This window comes from Eleginops maclovinus, chromosome 3 (assembly GCF_036324505.1).
Source record: "Eleginops maclovinus isolate JMC-PN-2008 ecotype Puerto Natales chromosome 3, JC_Emac_rtc_rv5, whole genome shotgun sequence".
Taxonomy (NCBI): Eukaryota; Metazoa; Chordata; class Actinopteri; order Perciformes; family Eleginopidae; genus Eleginops; species Eleginops maclovinus.
The window spans coordinates 25716466-25737144 of record NC_086351.1 but is presented as its reverse complement, the minus strand read 5'-3'; the positions used below and the strand labels follow the sequence as shown (position 1 = coordinate 25737144).

Below are 20679 nucleotides of genomic sequence, written 5' to 3'. Positions count from 1 at the left end.
GGCAATGTAAACATTTGACTGTCAATGCTGTGATAAAGGGACACTGATATTACAAGGTCAAGTAGATCAAGAGATTTTATCATGCATGGAGATACACACACACACACACACACACACACACACACACACACACACACACACACACACACACACACACACACACACACACACACACACACACACACACACACACACACACACACCATACATTCCATTTCATGTGATTGTTAATCGATATAAGAATATTTATTCTTCTTCTTCCCAATTAAATGTATAATTTCTCATATGGGAAATTATATTTCGATGCCACTTAATGCTACTGGTATAGTTTCTGTCTTGCATACTATCTGTGGTGGAAACTTTTGAAGCAATGGAGACGAAACTCAGAGAGACACTGGAGAGCAGGAACTTGATGGCAAAACACTGTTGAGTTTTTTTGGAGTTGCGGCCGGAGAATTGACAAGACATTTACTGTAGACACAAGTTGCCACAGCAGTTGCCAAACCAATTCTGAAGATCTCAGGGATAGGAAGAGGTTTTAACTAGTTCCAAATTGGTAATCAACATTGTTAAAGCAGCGGACTAAACAATCTAGGACAATATGTCAAAACTTAACCTGACATCCCGGTCCCGGCCTGAGCAAAAGGTTACAAGCTTACACAAAATATTCCCTAACACTATTTCTGAATCAAGATTTCATTTTGTACTGATCTTTTAGTGGTGTATAATATCTCTTCTAAATTGTTATTTCACAATTCCCAAACCTGTTGTTGATAATAGTATAGTTAATGGAAGAACACTAATTTGGTTTTATTGACATTATTTTCAAGTCCTATAGCGGTTGAAACCATCATTGTACAACATAGATTTCAGACGTCCCCCTTCTCTCTCTCAGGTGGATGGTATTAGGACGGAACTTCCTGTCCTTCTGGATGGAGGCAGCATCTCCATAACAGGAGCTGGAATCAGAGGCACACTCCAGAGCAACATTGGTGTTGAAGTTACGTTTGATTGGGCCACATTGCTCATGGTGACCATCAGCAGCAGTTACTTTGGTAATGTGGCCGGTCTCTGTGGAAACTACAACGGCAACAAGGAGGACGAGCTGTTGGACGCTGGGGGCCAAACTGCTGCTAATGTAACAGACTGGGCCGCCACGTGGAGCATTGAGGACTACGACCCCTTCTGTTACCACTTCTGTGAGGATGTGTGTCCTCAGTGCTCAGACCAGGACCGCATCAAGTCAGTAGCACTTCCTTCAATGAGCAGCACTTTTTTAATATCGATTTTAACTCATTATAACCGTGAACGTCACTACATAACTAGAGAGTGCAATTCCTAAAGAAAGTGTGGTGTGACTGCTATATGTAAGTTATTTAAGGGGGTGGGGCTAGAGTATGGGGGGGCGGGGAAAAGTATCAACAAAGAAACATCATCTCTGTGCTGAGGGCGAGGATGCCTTCCAGAGTGTAGCAAAACAGTTTATAAGCTACTATATGTTTGAAGAGTTTCGCCATTCATCTCTATAGGGGAACATTTTGATGAATTATGGTTAATATTTCTGGAATTATGAAAGTTATGAATGTCCAGAGTTATAGTGCGCATGTGGAACAAGAAGGAAATCAAAAAAAGGGGCGGAATAATAATAAATACATGTTTTTTTCCGACTCAGTATTCACACCAAATAAAGTGATATGGATTTTTTTATTTCAAAGTTTTTAGGAGTTTATGAGAAGAAGAAAAAACTACTACACTAGATAACATTCTAATGAGCACTAAACAGGAAGTGCAGCTCTGGATTTTGAGATGTTTGAAAATCTCAACTAGATAGCCCAAAATAAGGAAAGCCATTAGCTTTCATCCTGCGGGGACACAGGACATGATATGATGCAATACAATAATACTTTATTTTCAGATCAAGGTTAAAATGTTCCTGCACCTCCATTTGCAACAAATATTTAAGATAAGAAAGAAATGAAAAGACACCCCCCTATACTTTTCAATCAGACAATATGTTCAAGACCCTTTAATGTCTTGAAAATCAACAAATATTTTCTTCATGGCATGGTTGTGGACCAACATTCACTGAAAAACTGAAACCTTGACTATGATTAAATGTTTTAAGTCAACAGATGTCACATAACTATATTAGATTAGTTGAAAGCAATAATACTAAGTTGAACTTATATTTGTAATGTATTCTAAAGTCATCATTTCAGTTTGTCAGTGTGGGCTCCTATGATCTACGAGCTAAAATGATGACCTAAATGTATTGTATTACAATATATATAATCAAATGACGAGATGCCAATCACCCTCAGTATTTCCTCCCATGCTCCTTCTCAGGTACACAGGTCCGGACTACTGCGGGATATTAAGCGACAAAAAGGGCCCTTTTGCTGGTTGTCATGGCAGCGTGCCAGTAGCAGAGAATGTGGCAGATTGTCTGTACGATGTCTGCACCAATGAGGGACGGCAGGAAGTTCTGTGTGAGGCCTTGAGCACTTACCTAGCCAAGTGCCAGGAAGCTGGAGTGTCTGTGTTGCCATGGAGAGAAATTGCCAAATGTTGTGAGTAACTGACTGTCAGTGGTGTGATGTCACTAGGTACACAAGTAATGTGCTTAAGTAGAGCATTTAGGTACTTGTGCTTTACTTGAGTATTTTCCCATTACTTTCTTTTTACTCATCTACATTTACTTTACATATCTAATTACTTTGCAGATTCATGTTAATACAGATTATTTTTTTAAAAAAGGTCACAAGCCTGTGGGGGCAGTGCTATGATCTGGGGTTGCTGCAGTTGGTCTGGTCTAGGTTCATCAACGTGCCCAAAGAATGAGGTCAGCTGTCTACCTGAATATACTGAATGACAGGTTATTCCATCAATGGATTTTTTCTTCCCTGATGGAACGGGCATATTCCAAGAGGACAACGCCAGGGTCCATCGGGCTCAAATTGTGAAAGAGTGGTTCAAGGAGCATGAGACATCATTTTCACACATGTATTGGCCACCACAGAGTCCAGATCTGGGGCCTGATTTATAAAGCTTTGCATAGGATTCACCTGGGAAGGTGATGTACGTAGGACAAAGCAAGTAAATACGCACAAAAATATTCCGATTTATAAAACACTGCGCACGCACCTCCTACGCCGGTTTCCCTTTATAAATCACAATCAACTCCAAATGCGGCGCAGATTCTGCAGATTTCACGTAACGCCCATATTTACCTATAAATAGTGAAAGAAACGCCCCGTATGAATATTCATGTAAACTTACTGCCTGATGACGGTAGCAGGAAATGCCAACAGAACAGCTAAAAAACCCATTTCACACCAAGTAAGATGTTGGTTCTTGTTGCGGGGCAGACAAGTGAATCATATTGTTCGGTGGACACAGTTTGAGGATAAGAAGAGCTGCAGCATGTGGAGCACACATGTCCCTATTTATTTATTTCTCAAAGTTATGTTTGTGTGTGCATTCAGGAGTCTCAAACAGGTATTTGTCCATTTTTTGCAAATTCATTCTTCATATATGATACATGAGAGGTAATATGTAGATGTTTGGTATTATTGCACATGTTTCCCTCCATTCTTCCTGCTGCCAAAGGTGTCGCAGTTTCTCATCTCTCCCGTTTTTGTGCGTACGCGTGGTTCAGAGTTTGCGTGGAGGACCGCACATTTCCCGTCAAGTTTGTTTTTTATAAATCGCAAAGATTGCTTAGAAATTGGCGTACGCCATCTTTTGGGCGTAAGCCACGTTTATAAATGAGGCCCCGGAACCCGGTTGAGAATATTTTGTGCCGGAGAAGACTTTGCGCAGTGGTCCGAATCTCCCGTCATCAATACAAGATCTTGGCGAAAAATTAATGCAAGACAGAAATAAATGTTGTGACATTGCAGAAGCTTGTGGAAACGATGCCACAGAGAATGCATGCCGTAATCAAAGCTAAAGGCGGTCCAACGAATATTAGTGTGACCTTTTTTTTGGGCCAGGCAGTGTATATTATTATAGGTTAAGCAGAAGTGTTTACAGTAATTGAAACATACCCCTCCTTTACCAAGTACAACATTGAGGTGATGAACACATTAACGCACCAATCATTTGAATACAATATTTTAAAATAGAATGTGTTTAAATGTGCTTTTCTGAGTACTTTTACTTCTGGTACTTAAATTACATATTGATCCTATACTAGTTTACTTTTAATTAAACATATAACATCATATCATTTTGAATGCAGGGCTTTTACTTGTAGCTGAGTATTTTTACGCTGTAGTATTGCTATTGATATTTAAGTAAATAATCAGAGTAGGCTACTTCTTCCACTACTGTACATTAATTGACAGACAGACAGGAAGTCCCTCACTGATGTGGACCTGCCACAGAGGGCAATATTTTCACATAATCTCACATCAGTTATGACTGAAGGACGCTTATCAGTTGTTTTTGAACTGATAATGTGTATTTCCATTATAAAATGTACTGGGGGGTGCAGTGTAAAGCCTGAGTTTTTTTTAATTAAAGGTCCTGTACCTGTAGGTCTGTGGTCAGATCACATGGTCACCAGTGAGGTGGATCTTCTAAGGCCATGATTAGTTTGAATGGATACCAGCTGCACTAATCATGCTGCTGCCAGTGTTGTTGGGCCAGGTCTGGTTATTCTCAGGTATATGTGTCTGTCACACTAACTCATACTCTCCTCTGGTCATTTTCAAGGTCCATGCACATCTGCAAAATGACTTTACCTATTGGTTTAAGTTGCACTTATTTTGATTTGACTTATCTGGAAAGGATTAGGTATGATGACATACAGCACTGCCAAAGCTTTGTACAATTGCTACATCTATACATAAATATACAAATGAAATGTACTGTTAAGTTCATAAACACTTTGAACAAATGGAGAATGCTTCCTATAGAATATTGGGAAGAATTGTTTCCGTACAGGTTTGAGTTTTGGGCATTGTATGAGGAAGAGCTGCAGTTCCTCCACACTGTGAGCGTAATCGCTTCTCTTCTGGCAGCCATGCTTTCTTTTATCTGCTTGTATCTATGGCCTGTCTGTCTGCTAAACTCTGTCACCCCTTGCGGCCTGCAGCGGTGACGTGTCCAGCCCACAGTCAGTACAAGGTGTGTGGCTCAGCGTGTCCCCCCACCTGTGGCCCTCAGCCCGAGATCTGCCCTGAGGTCTGTGTGGAGGGCTGCTTCTGTGACGATGGATATGTGCACAGTGGAAAGGAGTGAGTACAACATCTTCACAGATTACATTAAAGTTATAGTATTTATAATAAAAATGCTTCAATAATAGAAATCCTTCATGCTCTCATTATTAATATTACTTTTTTCCACCCCTTGAAAATAAATGCATCCATGACTTTTCCATTGAAGATTGAAGGATATTCATAGATTAAATAACATTACAAGAAGGTATTAATATAGAGCTGTAATTGTTTCCAGAAATACTGTAAGCATTCAGGAGAAGCTGTTTGATCTGTTTGTGTTGTCAGAGTCGATGTTGCAGAGGAGACAGAGACAGGCACTGGGAGGATTTATAACGTCCTTACTCTCTTCCTTTCTGTCAGGTGTGTGATCAAGGAGCAGGGCTGTGGCTGTAACCACAATGACCGCTATTACCTGCCAGGTGAGACCTTCTGGGCCGACTCGCTGTGTAACCATAAGTGTGTGTGTGATGCAGCCACACAGAAGGCGAAGTGTGAGCAAACCGCTTGTCGGAAGGGAGAGGAATGCAGCGTTGTAGACGGAGTCCAAGGCTGCTACCCTGTGGGCTTCAAGTTGTGCAGCGCACACGGGGACCCTCACTACACGTCCTTCGATGGACGCAAATTCGACTTCCAGGGCAACTGTGTGTACAAGCTGGCCAGTGTGTGTGGAGATGACTCAGGCCTGGAGCCCTTTGAGGTGAGCAGCAACGATTATTACTATTATTAATAATAATAATAACCATTATTATTATTAACAACATTAATAGTATTAGTATAACTATTATAAGCAGTAGTATAAATACAAGTAGTAAAAGTATGATCTTATTATCAGTAGTAGTATTATTATTATTAGTATTATTAGTAGTAGTAGTACAATTTGTATTAGTAGTATTAGTGGTAGGATTATTATTATTATTATGATTATCTTTGCTATTTATAACTTTTATCACTGACACATGCTTTTATTAATTAAATATCTATAAACTGATTATTTTTCCAAGAACCTGTGTTGTACCTGTACATGTCAGTCAAACGCAATATTCAATTAGAAATAATTAGTCTTATTAATCCTATTAAATCCTCTTCACCACCTCCTCCTCTCTGTCTCTCCTCTTGTCGCCCATCCTCTCTGTCTCTCCTTTTGTCTCCCCCCCTCTCTGTGCTGCAGATAAAGGTGGAGAATAATAACCGTGGCAACAAAAGAGTGTCCTATGCTAAAGTGGTGACCGTTAAATTCCATGGCAACACATACACACTGTCAGTGGACCTACCGGGCAGAGTACTGGTGAGACACACACACACACACACAAACACATGCATGCATGCACGCACGCACACACACACACACACACGCACACACACACACACACACACACACACACACACACACACACACACACACACACACACACACACACACACACACACACACACACACACACACAATCCAATATGGTACATCATAATTCAGTAGCTGATTTAAATGTGTTATTGATTACATGAGCCTGCAAATAAACTCATATTTTTAAATAAATGTAAATATGAGTAAAAACTACGATATTTACTTCCAACATGTAGTGGAGTAGATGTATAAAGTATAATAAAATGTACCTCAAACTTGTATTGAATTCCAGCACTTCACTTCACTCCACACACTCTTGTCGGTCACATGACACTCAGATGAAAACTGCTGTATCAGCACTCACTTAACCTTGACTTGCTCCAAAAAGCATGACATATATCAAAACCCAGAGCACAGCTGCAGATCTAAATCTGGTGAATGTTTCAAAGTTTCAGTCTGCCTCCAGCAGAACGTAAGTTGATTTAGAGACTTCAGATTTTCAGATATTAATAAACTGTGTTGGCAGATGTAAATTATTTTTACATTTTGCAAAAGGATCGGTTATTAAAGAGTTCAGACTTAAGTAATGCGATGTTGTTTTAATGGTGATACTGTGTCTAAATAACCTTAAACAGATCAGTGTTAATTCTCTCCTTATCGATATACAGCAATAAGCAAATATATATCAACAGAAATACTGCATGCTGGTCCCGCACCGGTTATAGTTTTGCTGAAATGGCCTTTAACTCCAAGCTGAGGAACAAGTACTAATACATACTGTGTGTGTGTGTGTGTGTGTGTGTGTGTGTGTGTGTGTGTGTGTGTGTGTGTGTGTGTGTGTGTGTGTGTGTGTGTGTGTGTGTGTGTGTGTGTGTGTGTGTGTGTGTGTGTGTGCGCGTGTGTGTGTGTTTATGTATTTTCTGCAGGTGGATGGTCTTCAGAAGTCCTTACCATTCTCCACTACATCCAATAAAACCCTGGTGCACGTTTACCCGAGATACAGACATGCTGTCCTCGAGACAAGCTTCCTTAAGGTAAAAGCACACACACACACACACACACACACACACACACACACACACACACACACACACACACACACACACACACACACACACACACACACACACACACACACACACACACACACACACACACACACACACACACAATCTGAGTCATAATATCAAACTAATGTATCCTGATTACTTTCTGGTACTTTTGGATTACCTCAATATCAAATGCAGTGCAAATAAAGGAAAGAGTAAAGAAATATAAATGCAGCTCCTTTTACTGTTTTCTGTTTTCCAGAAGTCATTATGGAACATTAGAAAAGAACAAAAGAACATATATACTAAACATGTTGGGATTAAATGGTAGATGAGGTGTTGTTCACAAACACTGTTTTAGTTGAAATCATGAACTAAAAGCAGTATTGTAGTTTAATAAAGCAGGTGTCCATCTTCTACATTAAAACATAAATATATTTAAATAAACAAGAATTAAAGTAGTAAACTGTAATCCTGCTTGTAATCCCCATTTTTGTTATATGTGATTATGTACTCCCGTTACACGCACTCCCGCAGCCTCAAAGCTATTACCAATATGTCTCAGTTTGAATTTTCTGTAACTTCCCCTTTATATCCCTGGTTGTTCAGGTCACCTTTGACTTTAGGAGTTCAGTTAGGGTGGAGCTGGCGACAAGTTATCACAGTGCAGTCTGCGGTCTGTGTGGAAACATGAATGATGACCCTGCTGACGACCTGAAGCTGCCCAATGGGAGGCTGGCTGCCAACGCCAACGAGTTTGGAGTGAGCCAATGGCTGGAGGACGCTCCGGGCTGCTCCCGCGACTGTAAGCTGATGCGTGTTAATAATCTGACAGGCAGCTCTTTACCTGAACATAAAAGCAGTTATACATGTGAACCACATATCTCAATAGGACTCATTAGCATATGAGGTCTAACATTTCTTTAAGAGTTATAATCAGAAGATAACTGACTGAGGACACGGACATAAAGGATATTTCATTGTGCAGCCAAACCCTCTTAAAGTGTGATATTCAGCATTAGTACCTTATCAATACTAATACACCACTGTGTGTAATGATATATACATGTTATATATGATGGTACAATGTACTAATTATTACTTTGACTTTTTCTGTTGATATACATATTAATTCTAATTTAATATGTTTAAATATTTTATTAGACATTTGACTTTAACTTGCATTTTTCATATTAATATCTATATTTTATTGTATCTTTTTATTGAACATTTTAACTTTAATTTCTTATTTTGGAATTTATATTTATATTCTAATTTGTATTTATCTTAATTTTATTTATTTAAAAAATGGAGCAAAAACCCAATTTCCCTCGGGGTGTACAATGTGTGTAACGGAGTTACAGTAATGTGTTACTTTTTGCTGTAACGCAGTAATATAACCCATTACTTCTGAAATGTGGGTAATACAATATCCGTTACAATTCTCAGTAACGCAGTTACAACACATTTTAACCCGAAATGATTTGGTGTTTTGTTTTTAAGAAATCACAAACATCGCGAGACATTCCGACACCAGAGAAATAATTGTGCAGGTAGAATAGTAACTCAGTAAGCCAGTTTACTATTGGTTCAGAGGGCTGCAGAGGCTCACAATGCAGAGCTGCAGGCTCGGATAAAAGCAAAGAAAAAGACAGGAGTGCTCACAGGCCGAAGCAACAGAAGGTCACTTTCTCTCGGTCTGCTGCTTGAACCCCGAGAAGTTCAGAGACTCGTGGCGGAGTGTTGAAGATCTGCAGCCTCTGTCCTCTGTGGAAATGCCGGCTTTTAGAAAGCTTGTCAGCCAAATCCCCGTTAACACACCAATGACAAGGTGAGCTAACGTTGAATAGAGACTCGTTCATATACAGCAGGTTACAGGGCCGTGCAGAGGCTCCACTAACATGTTATTAATAACACACAGAGACGTCATGTTACCGGTACCACATATTATTCAGCCCACTGAAACGGAGTTTAATTCTTAGCTCTTTTCCTAATGTTCAGCATGTACTGCCAGATAGATAGATAGCTTTAATTAATGAGCTGCAATAAGATACAGTTAAGCATTTAAAGCCATACTTTTGAGCTTATTTTAGTGAAAGTAACTCAAAAGTAATGTAACGCATTACAGTTCAGAGACAGTAATAATGTAATGTAACTCATTACTTTAAAAAGACAATAATAAGTAATACATTTAGGAAGTAACGTGCCAAACACTGTCTATTTTGCAAAATGCACTTTTTGATGTCTTTTATACATAAATATATGTCCCCGGTGTGTAAGGAGACTCACAAAGTGTCAGAAAATACAACCCTCTCTCTTTTCCTCCTTACCCTCATCTCTAAAAACGGGGGTACAAAAGATTTGATGCATATTTGCTGTCAATATGACGTCATATTGGAAATGTGGGCTGGCTTTACATTGAACTCCTGGCAACCTCCTGCCCACGTGACACATCTCAACCTATCGTCCGCAATATAAAGTCGTGAGCTGAATCCCCTCCGCAGCACCTCTGTGTGTGTGTGTGTTCAGCAGGGTGTCTGTAGGAGGGACTTAGAGTTGTTGTTTATATAATACATATAATGTCTCTGCTCTAGTGGTAAACACTGAGAAGTGTTTCAGAGATAATGCTGGATGTGGTTTGGAGCACAATATGGGGTTTAATCACCGCAGCGTTTAGCTGAGTTTCTCCCAGTAGAAAACTCTCTTCAGAGGAGAGATCATGACGCTCCAAAGGGGCGTGGCCAGCTTTAGCTCAAAGGGGCGTGGCCAGCAGCAGCTAGTTCATTTAAAGCTACAGTCACAGATCAGCACTTTCGAAAACGGGGCTGAAATAGAAGGACAGCGGACATGCTAAAATCAATTATCTGTTTGCTATTTTGAGCAAACCACGTCAGAGACATATTTTTTTAATATATTTGAGACCTATAATATATGCCATAAAAGAGCATAATAGGAGACCTCAAAGTAGATCTGTTAGTAGCGTTTCAAAACAGGAGAAACATTACACTGAAGGAAATGGGTTTACCTGTTCTTATGGCTGCTGACAGTGTGGTTCGATATTAACAAAAACGCAGTCACAAAGAAGTGATTTGCTTTTGCAATTTCCACAGTTTCTGCAGTTTTAATTTAAAGGAGCATTCTGCAAATAAACAACCCCTTTTCACTATCATCAGATCTTGTATTATCAGCAAAGCGCCATGTTAGGCCCTTCTGATCAGACTCTGGTTGCTGTTCACTGGGATCTTATCAGATTACATCAGCTGTGTTAGTATGTGTGATGTGTGATGTTTCTGTGCTGCCAGGTAGCAACTGTGCAACGCCACTCCCCCCCGACTTCAAACCCCCCGGCTACACATCAGTGTGTGATGTCATCACGGCAAAGGATGGGCCCCTGGCTGACTGCGTGGGCCGGATGGATGCAGAGCAGTACCGTCAGGACTGTATGTACGACATGGTGCTGAACGACGGGGCACAGGAGGCGGCCTGTAACATCATCAGTGACTACGTGGAGAACTGTCAGATCAAGGGAGGCTGTGTGAGGGCGTGGAGGAACAGGCGCTTTTGCTGTAAGTATGTGTGTGTGTGTGTGTGTGTGTGTGTGTGTGTGTGTGTGTGTGTGTGTGTGTGTGTGTGTGTGTGTGTGTAGTTCTGGGTTGGGGTCTTTTTCTTTTCCTACCTCTTTTTCTCGTTTCATGAAAACTGTCTGCAAAAAGGCGACGTGAACCCGGTGCGCTTTGTGTTCACAATGCGCAGATTAGGCGAAATGTACCGCTGACTTTTAGGTGGTCTCAGTACGGTTCGTTTTAAATGGGTCTGAGTACGGTTGGAGTGTTCACATATATACAAAAAATGCTTGTCATCGATCTGAGTTCGTTTAGAGGGCTGAAAGGGACCAAGTGTGAAAACACCCTAAGTATTGTACCTAAATACGATTGTCGAGGAGGTACTTGTACTTTACTTACTTTGTACTTATACTCCACTACAATTCAGAGGTAAATGGTGTACTTTTACTCCACTACATGTATTTAATCCCTTTAGTTTCTTTACAGATCTGGATTAATGATGGTAAATATAATCAGCCCTTAAATCAGACTGTAGTTCACCTGCAGTAAATCCAGCAGCTACCCTGCAGTATACAAAGCCATTCAAACTAGCTGCACCTTTACCAGCTCTGAGAACACTTTAATGATCAATAATTATAAAACATATCAGACATATTATCTGAAATGGACCAATCAAACAATGACTACTTTTACTGTCGCTACTTTAAGTACATTTAGATGAGAGTACTTTCTACTTTCACTGGAGGAACATTTAGAATGCAGGACTTTTACTGTGACAGAGTATTCCTACACTCTGGTGGAATTAATTTTACTCTGAGTACTTCTCCCACCTCTGCTTAGGAAACAACAACCGTTGCATTAAAGCACTTTCATGTCTTAGTTAGGAACCTTTCTTTAAAAAACAAACGCATCAACTGCAACCATGATGAAGCACAATTGCACCTTAATATAGGCCGAGACATGATCGTGTGTGTGTGTGTGTGTGTGTGTGTGTGTGTGTGTGTGTGTGTGTGTGTGTGTGTGTGTGTGTGTGTGTGTGTGTGTGTGTGTGTGTGTGTGTGTGTTTTTCAGGGATGCATTGTCCAGCCAACAGCATGTACAGTGTCATAGCTTCTGGCTGTCCAATCAGCTGCACCAATAAATCTCCACCTGTTGAGTGTAAGGCCGCTCCCAGCGAGGGCTGTGTGTGTAACCCTGGTTACCTGCAGAGTCAGGTAACCCTTCACAACACACTACCTGCATTCACGTACACATGACCTGTGTGGGGCTGGGATGCTTTTACCTTGTTCTTTTTTACTCCCACACTGTCTCTGCTTAGCGAGGTTGCTATGGTAGTATGATGGATTATCAATGACGTATATGTATCGTAAAAAAGCTTTAGCTAAGGTTTCAGAAATACTACGGTCATGAGTCCACATCTTCTCCATTCTGTAAGAAGGTTGCGCAGAAATAACAAATGTTTTTAAAACCTCCAAACACTCCAAACAGACCCCTACACACTCCCACACTTACAGCTATAAGCTTCAAGGCGAGCTGATCCTAATACATTTTGAACTTCTTCTGTTTTTAAATCAGATGTTAATGAGCTGCTTGGTTTATGTAACAATCCCTGTTAATATTTACAAAGCTATACCATCAGTTGCACACGTCTACAGCTTTCTACATTAGACACAGGTCTATATGGTGTCAATTAAACAAAAAACAAAAAATACAATGTAGATTCAAGGGTTTGCATTATCATGTTGCTACAGTGCAGTTATGGCAATGGAAATCTTAGGTCCTGAACTCCTCCAGCAGTGCAACATATTATATCTAGGACATAAGACAACAAATGAAGTAATGTAAAATGAAACAGAGCAGGACAAAATAGAGTAAAATACTGTTAGGTTATGTTGCTAGAGCTGTCTGTACGTAGTGCAGATGAAGTAAACACTAGCACAATAAGCTAAATGATGCAGGGAATGTTGAAAGTGAACAAGTAATGCAGGCTTCTATCTACATGTAAATAGAATAACATATAAAGAACAGAGTGTAAGGTTAATATAGAACAGTGAAATCCAATGAATAACTGTGTGTTAATGGTTTGGAAGGGCACTTAATGTCGGACCCTCCACAGGAATGCACAAACAGAGTGGAAGTGGGGAGGGAGAAGTCCGGTTTGGAATTTTATCTCAGTTTTCTTTTTTTCTGTGTTTGTGTACCTTAATGGGGGAACCAGAAATGTGGCTGAGGTTTCAGAAATGATTAGCTCATAACCCCCCCCCCCCCCCCCCAGAAAAAGAGGTTATTTCTGCGAGTCTATTCTGCAGATGAGTTTAAGAGCTTCAACTGTTGGAACTGTTGCTGAAGTTACCATTGCGATACATGCTCTCTGATTGTCCACAGGACTGCAAATCAGATCATTAATAAAGAGCCACAATGAGAAATGGTAATGACTGACCTTTGACCTTTTAGGATGGCTGTGTGCCGCTGGTGGAGTGCGGCTGCCTCTATGAACAGCAGTACATGGTGTCTGGTCAGAAGATCTACCCTAACCCCGACTGCAGGAGCCTCTGTGAGTGTCGGGGGGGGATGGTGTCCTGTAAGGACAAACCCTGCGAGAAGGGGCAGCACTGTGGAGTGCGCGAGGGAGTGAGGGGTTGCTACAACAGCATCAAATCTCCTGAAAGCCAAGGATAGAAGAGGAACAGAAAAGCTTTTGTAATGTTACAGTCTTACTGTCATCATTGTGATTGAAGCAGTACTTCTTCATTCAGCCACTAAAGGCTTTAGCCTAAAAGCTGTTTTTTTTCTGATTTTAATAGTTCCACTGTCAAACATTTAATCTAAACATATTAGGATGTAAATGTGTATCAAATAATCAATCAATAAAATCAGCACATTATTCCCTGTTGTTTTATTTTCGTGCCTACAATATGTCTTTTACTTTCATTTCAATCAGGAGAGACTTCGAGTTGTGTAAAAAACATATTTATTGCCGTACACACAAAGGGCAATCAGACCCCATGGTGCTGAGATTGAATTAGGAGGAGGAGGAGGAGTCTAATAGGAAGGTGAAACCCCCCGGGTCTAAACACATTTTTCCTGAATGACTCTGACGGGGAGAAGAGGGCAGATTTAAACATTTGCCGGGTGCGCTGTGATTAGCTTGAGGGAGATGAGATGGGTGTTATTGGTTTAGCTCGGGGTAAGATGCGCCCTTCCTTATTGAAGGAAGGACGAGAGTGAGATAGGATTTATGAATGAAGAGAGAGAACTGCCTCTTCTGAAAGAATGTGCGCTGAGCTTCAATTAATTTATTTTAGGTTTCTTACTCACATTAAATTTGAAATCTCTAATTGAACACCCACAGAGTTTCTTTGTATTGACTTTGGTTTGCATGGGAAACACTGGAGCAGTGTTAAATGAACACTTTTTAAAGAGTTTACATTACTAACTCTGACAGTCTTAGAATATATGTCTTAGACCAGAGTTTAAAATATAAACACCAAAACAGATGACAAAAACACCAAGTCGATGTTCCAGATTCACTGCTGCAGAGTATTAATATACAATAATATCCATAGAACTACTAGAATTTAAAAGCATGCTATTAGGAGTTCAAATATATACTTTAAAGATTCAAAATAAACTTAACAACAGAATCTAAATCTATTCTTTAAAATATAAATAAGTTTAGTGAAGAATGTACTACCTATGTACAACAATAAGCCCAACAAGTATATTATTTTCACATTTTCAATAGAACACAATGTGTCAAAACAGGGCCACACAAAACAAACACAGACACTGAATAATACAGCCATCTGGTCCAATATAGACCAATGTGTGTACCGTGAGATCTTTGGATATCCAAGGGCTTATAGTACCTCAAGGTATGATGGGGGTATGAGAGATCATGCTCTTTATAAACAGCATGAGAAGCATGTTCTATAAAGGATGTCTCAGTTTCTGATACAAGAAATTCTACCCCCCATTTTTCAAAACAACACAATCTTCTTAAACACTGGCATCTCATTCATGACATCTGTGCAAACAAGACCAGTATGAAAGTCAGTGTGTAACCCGAGCTGTAATCTATATTTCACTCGCCATAGTCATTTGAAAATGCTCTGACATGAGATCACCATGTTCAGCATCAGTCAGTGTTTGTGACTGGACCGGTCCAGACCCAATCCTTTCTGCAGACGGAGATTCCCAATGATATGCAACAGCAAAAAAAACAGTCCCTCTGTAATACATGGTGAAGAAACAATGTTTATTATATGCAACAAAAGCAACAACAACTGCCAAAGTCTCATGGTCCGGGACATCTCCAACGATCAGTGGGAGATTCCTCATAAGGCATACTTTTTGGCTAGCATTAAGTCCAATATTATTGCCAGAGCTGAACAGATGTATTTCAGTCAGGAGAGACTTGTTTTGATGTAACAAAATATATTTACTGACAAGAATACACGGATTAAATGGTGTTTGGGGTCCAGACACTGGTGGTGGTGGAAGCATGAAGAGATTGATGGAGGGGTTTAAGTTTGACCTGAACCCTGAATTCAGAGGAAGGGGAGGTGGAAGGGGTGGAGGAGGGCTGTGTCCTGCAATGACAGCTTTGAACAGGGGAGGGAGCAGATTTAAACATTTGGCGATGCGCTGTTGAGGTGGTTCGGGCACCTAGTGAGGATGCCACCTGGGAGGTGTTCCAGGCACGTCCAGCTTGGAAGAGACCGAGGGGTAGACCTAGGACCAGGTGGAGTGATTATATCTCTTTGCTGGCCTGGGAGCGCCTTGGAATCCCCCAGTCAGAGCTGGTTGATGTGGCCAGGGAAAGAGAAGTGTGGGGCTCTCTACTAGAGCTGTTACCTCCGCGACCCTGACGGAAAAGCAGGAGAAGATGGATGGATGGACGATGCGCTGTGATTGGCTTGTGGGAATAGAGACGGAAGAGATAGGTTTATCTGGGGTGTCCCTGATCGCTGATTGGAGGCTGAACGTAGTGAGATGAAATATGTGAATGACGATAAAAAAATGGTCCTCCTGATTGAAGTTAATGTGTGGAAGACGGTCCGTTTTATCCATAAAGCCATAGCTGAGTGCCTATGTACGTTCAGAGTATGTTTTCATTAGAGATTAACTTCTTATTCAAGTATTCAAACAACAACATATTTTGTGTGCAATAACTTGTATTGTATTATTCTGCTGCAACACAAATATCCCAGTCTGGAATCAATAAAGTAATTCTTATCTTATCTTAACAACTTAGTTTCATACTGTCTGACAGATTCCAGTATATCTTGCATGTCACATACACAGTTATCTGATACATTGAAGTACGGCAAAGAATTGAGCACACTTACTTTCACCTAGATGTTCCACAAGAACCTTTTTGGTCTTTTGATGAACAGGAGGCAGAAAGGTTCATTTATCTCATCTTAGTCCATGTCAGAGGCATCTTCGAGAGAGCTCTGCTTATTTGAGACTGACATGTGCTGTTGGGTTATTAACATTGCTTCTAGGGCCGATACTAACATAAGACAACTGTTGAGATACTTTGTGAACCCTGCAAAACTTCTGACCTGTAGTGAATATCCCTCCTGGGCAAGAATTTTTAAACCAGGGTAATCCACCAAAGAAGGTTAGGTGCTGGATTATCACACTTGGTGCATGATGTACGAACCACAAAAGTAGCAACAAAACATTGTCTGTTTTTTTACGCTGTGACGAGCATCCCAGTGAAAAACACCAACTTGTGGCAACTACAGTACTCTACGGACGCTTTATTCACTCAGCTCTGAACTCCTTCACCCTTCAAAGGGTCATCATAACTAACACCAAAAAAAGAGTTTGTTCCAAAGCTAGCAGGAGATTAGTTTTTGGTCCATCACGACGTATTAAATGCTGATGACCTGCTTATTGGTTCCAGAAGCAAGAAGATATGCGGGTGATGTCCCTTCTGTTTGTCAAGATGTTCCTCCAGGCTCCTCCAAGACTTCAGGTTCCTATTGTCTTGAGTCTATCCTGCATTTCCAGCTGGCACATCCCTTGTGAAAAACAGCTAGACGGTCCAGGAACTGTGCTGGGCTGATCTTCTGCGCTCTCTTTTAGTCGGCTGTGGTGGAAGACGATGCACGAGCAGCAGCACCATATCACTGTCCCACTGTAAGATGAAAACATACATTCACTTTCAAAGCAATCCAACCAACTCCACGAGTCCCTGCTCATTAGACGTTACGCTAACAAGTGGACCTTCCTCTGGTGATGCATCACCATGAGCTCTGGCTTTTTCTTAAACACGCTTTAGTAAACCCCCTTCCAAATAGTGTTTTATATTTTTAACAATAACCTTTGTCTATATTTATATAAATAAAATATAGACAGAACTTATATATCCTTTTTACAAACGTTTGAGTCTGAGTAGTCATGCAGCTCGTACATTTCAAAAAATTGCTAATCAGGAAGAAGAAATAGTCATTAACCAATGGTGTAATATTTCTTAAATTACACCATATTTCTCATCTTTAAATCACAACTAAAACCCGGGAAACCTTCAGATTCAACCTGGCTGCTGCAAAAGTGTGAATCCTCTGCCTCCTCCTCTGTCACACAGGGCCCCTGTTTGTGGGTGTTCTTCCAGCACCTGTGTCCCTCCTGGTTTACTCTGCAGGACCTGCTTTATGTTCTGGATGGATAAGCAACATTCATTTAAAGTAAGTTGTGTACAGCTGTGCATATACACTCATTATATTATAAACCTACTTCTCTTGCTCTTGCTGCGTCGTAGGACCAGAAACCCAGAGTTCACCCTGAAGTGACCTCGCTAACCCCAAATCCTGCTTCGTCGCACAAGCCTCTGGTGCATGAAAAGTGCCATACAAATAAAGCGTATTATTATTATTTTGTTATATATCACTATTGTCTTTTTAATGCATGCATAAAAAACTCATTTTTATGCATAAATGCATACAAGAATAAATAAAATCTGAAATAAATATGAGATAACATGATATCATACTTTGCATTAATACATTTAACATTTTTGCCAACCTTCATTTGTTAAAGTTTGTTCTGTGTCTTCATAAGGAGTCTTTAGAATCTAAACATCTAATCAGTGCGCAGATAATTTAACAAAGATTGTGGGGTTTATAACTATTGGAAAAGTGTGAAATTAAGACTTTTAAAGTCTTAACATTATTAATGCTACAACAGTGTTATAATAAATGTCTTTTTATGTTTTCTTGGATAAATCAGGACAGCTTTTTATGCTGGATCCATGCAGAGCGTTAGCTTATATTCACCCTAAACTGTAATAGCCTGCCTAAGTCTTCTTCTCAAAAAGCATGTTTTTTATAAAAGACTGGTTCTGGGGATAACCTCCCAATCGGATACGTTTAACATCAACATAATTAAAGGCAAAATCACATGAATTCTAATTAAAAACGTTCAGTAATTAAGAGAAGAAATGAAAGATAATGTCTCTGCTGATATTAGCGGATGCACACATGTTGGTGTCTGAAGATGTCCTGCTTTTGTTTGTATAATTTATTCAATTAATAAATTGATTGCTCTGCTGATATAACTGCTGCAAATCTGTGTGTGACATTATGGTCTGCTTTTGCAAAATCAAGACTGCTACTTTTAATGAACTTCATTGTTCTGCATAAAGTTCAATATAAATAAGTCTTTTATATACTTTATTAAACTCTGTGTATGTTGTACTACCTGCCCTACAAGCAGAGAGCTGGGAACAGACGTTTACAGATCCACGGCTCAGCAGAGAGCCTTTGGATATATTATAAGACAATAACAAAGAAGAATTAAAGCTAATAAATCAAACACAGTAACATTTGTCCTGAGCATGTGGGGGACAGTCATTAGGATCCGGATATTCACATTTCTGAGGTTCAATTCTGGAGCCAAATGAACAAAACATATTTGTGTTGGTACTGGAATAAATTGATGGGCATGCTGAGCCTTTCCATGTGCGGGGGACTGACAGTCCTTTGGGGGCTTCTGAGGGGGAGTGTGATCAGGCCTGGGGAATAACAGATAACGGGATAACGAATCAGAATACAAAAAAAGGGTAACTGTATGTAAGATGTTCTCATAACTCTTACACTGATTCCAATGTCCCTCAAACACTAGAATATATTTCTTATATTATTTTCACTTTGAAACAGTATTATGGGTTGTGCACAATATGCTTAATGAAAGGCATGTTCCCCACGATGTCCATCCTTCGGCAGACTGAACTGAAGCTCAGCCTGCTCTGTATTTCTGAATTATGTTTGCCTAGAATGTCCTCTGGTTCCAATAACAGACATTCTCATCATTAAAACCTGCAAAGCCTTTGAGGGCTTTTTCAATTCCGTGCCAAGTAAGGATTTCATGGCAGATAAAATTGGTTTGGTATGATGAAGTGTAAAAAGATCAAAACAATTCTAATATGTGATCTGATTATTTTGCATTCAAAAGAGAGCAAATCCTTTGGAAATATCCATGTCAGTATTAACAGCACCATTTTTTATATGAAATATGTTCCAATAATTTAAATTAAAAAATAGAAACTAGAAAATATATAAAACATAAAATACAGGTACAGTATGAGTAAAACTGCATCTGACCCTCAGTCCCAACATCTCTACAGATCCTGCCTCTATCATCTATCATTTTAACTCAATTTATAATTGGCTTTAATTTGCTTTGATGGAAAATAAGTATTACCAGACTTCATACATACTGAACACGCTTTACAACTCAATTTGAGTAAGCCTAAGTTCCCTTACCAACTGCTGGGAGAGGAGGCCTTGTAGTTTCTGACACACTTGAGTCCACCCTCAGTGAATGAAGAGGGAACCATGTACCTCCCTTGACGTTTTGCGCTCCTACGTCCGAAGGCATCAGATCTCAGTGACAGCAGTTTACATTTCTAAAACGTTTATTAGTTACAAATCAGAAAATTGAGTTTTCTTCTTTTGGATTGGGGTAAACTAAGTTGAATTCCATATATGACATTGCCAATGTATTCTGCTTTCAGATAAATTGTTTTATTCATTTTGTTAAAATGTAATAACATTTCTATAATCTTTGTTTCATTTATATTTTTAATTGTGCATAAGTAAAAGATGAACTGTTACCTCCCTCTTACTCAAAGACAGAAAAGGGGAAGCCACCTGATGACAAAAAACTAAATATCCCTCACCATCGACGATACCACTGTCTCCTCCCCTCACATCCGAAACCTAGGAGTCATTTTCGACAGCAACCTCTCCTTTGAAAACCACACCAAGCACATCACCAAAACTGCCTTCTTCCACCTCAAAAATATATCCCGTCTCCGCCCATCACTCTCCTTATCTGCTGACGAAATACTGATCCATACCATCATCTCCTCCAGACTAGATTACTGCAACAGCATCCTCTATGGTACACCATCCAGACTCCTCAATAAACTCCAGTCCATCCAGAACTCTAACTCACTCCCAAAAGACATCTGTGACTGCCCCAAC

The 20679-nt window shown here is 40.0% G+C and overlaps 1 protein-coding gene across 1 annotated transcript in view; it reads left to right on the top strand.

Annotated features, from left to right (window-relative positions):
* Nucleotides 1–14063, top strand: part of LOC134860980 (IgGFc-binding protein-like) — a 33751-nt gene extending 19688 nt beyond the window's left edge. The window contains exons 26-35 of the mRNA XM_063877926.1: nt 896–1242; nt 2347–2570; nt 5102–5243; nt 5586–5922; nt 6394–6510; nt 7494–7601; nt 8226–8421; nt 10919–11182; nt 12251–12393; nt 13634–14063. Of these exons, the coding sequence (XP_063733996.1) occupies nt 896–1242; nt 2347–2570; nt 5102–5243; nt 5586–5922; nt 6394–6510; nt 7494–7601; nt 8226–8421; nt 10919–11182; nt 12251–12393; nt 13634–13858 (2103 nt within the window). The 3' untranslated portion in view covers nt 13859–14063. The remainder of the gene's footprint in view (nt 1–895; nt 1243–2346; nt 2571–5101; nt 5244–5585; nt 5923–6393; nt 6511–7493; nt 7602–8225; nt 8422–10918; nt 11183–12250; nt 12394–13633) is intronic.
* Nucleotides 14064–20679: the final 6616 nt, after the last annotated feature.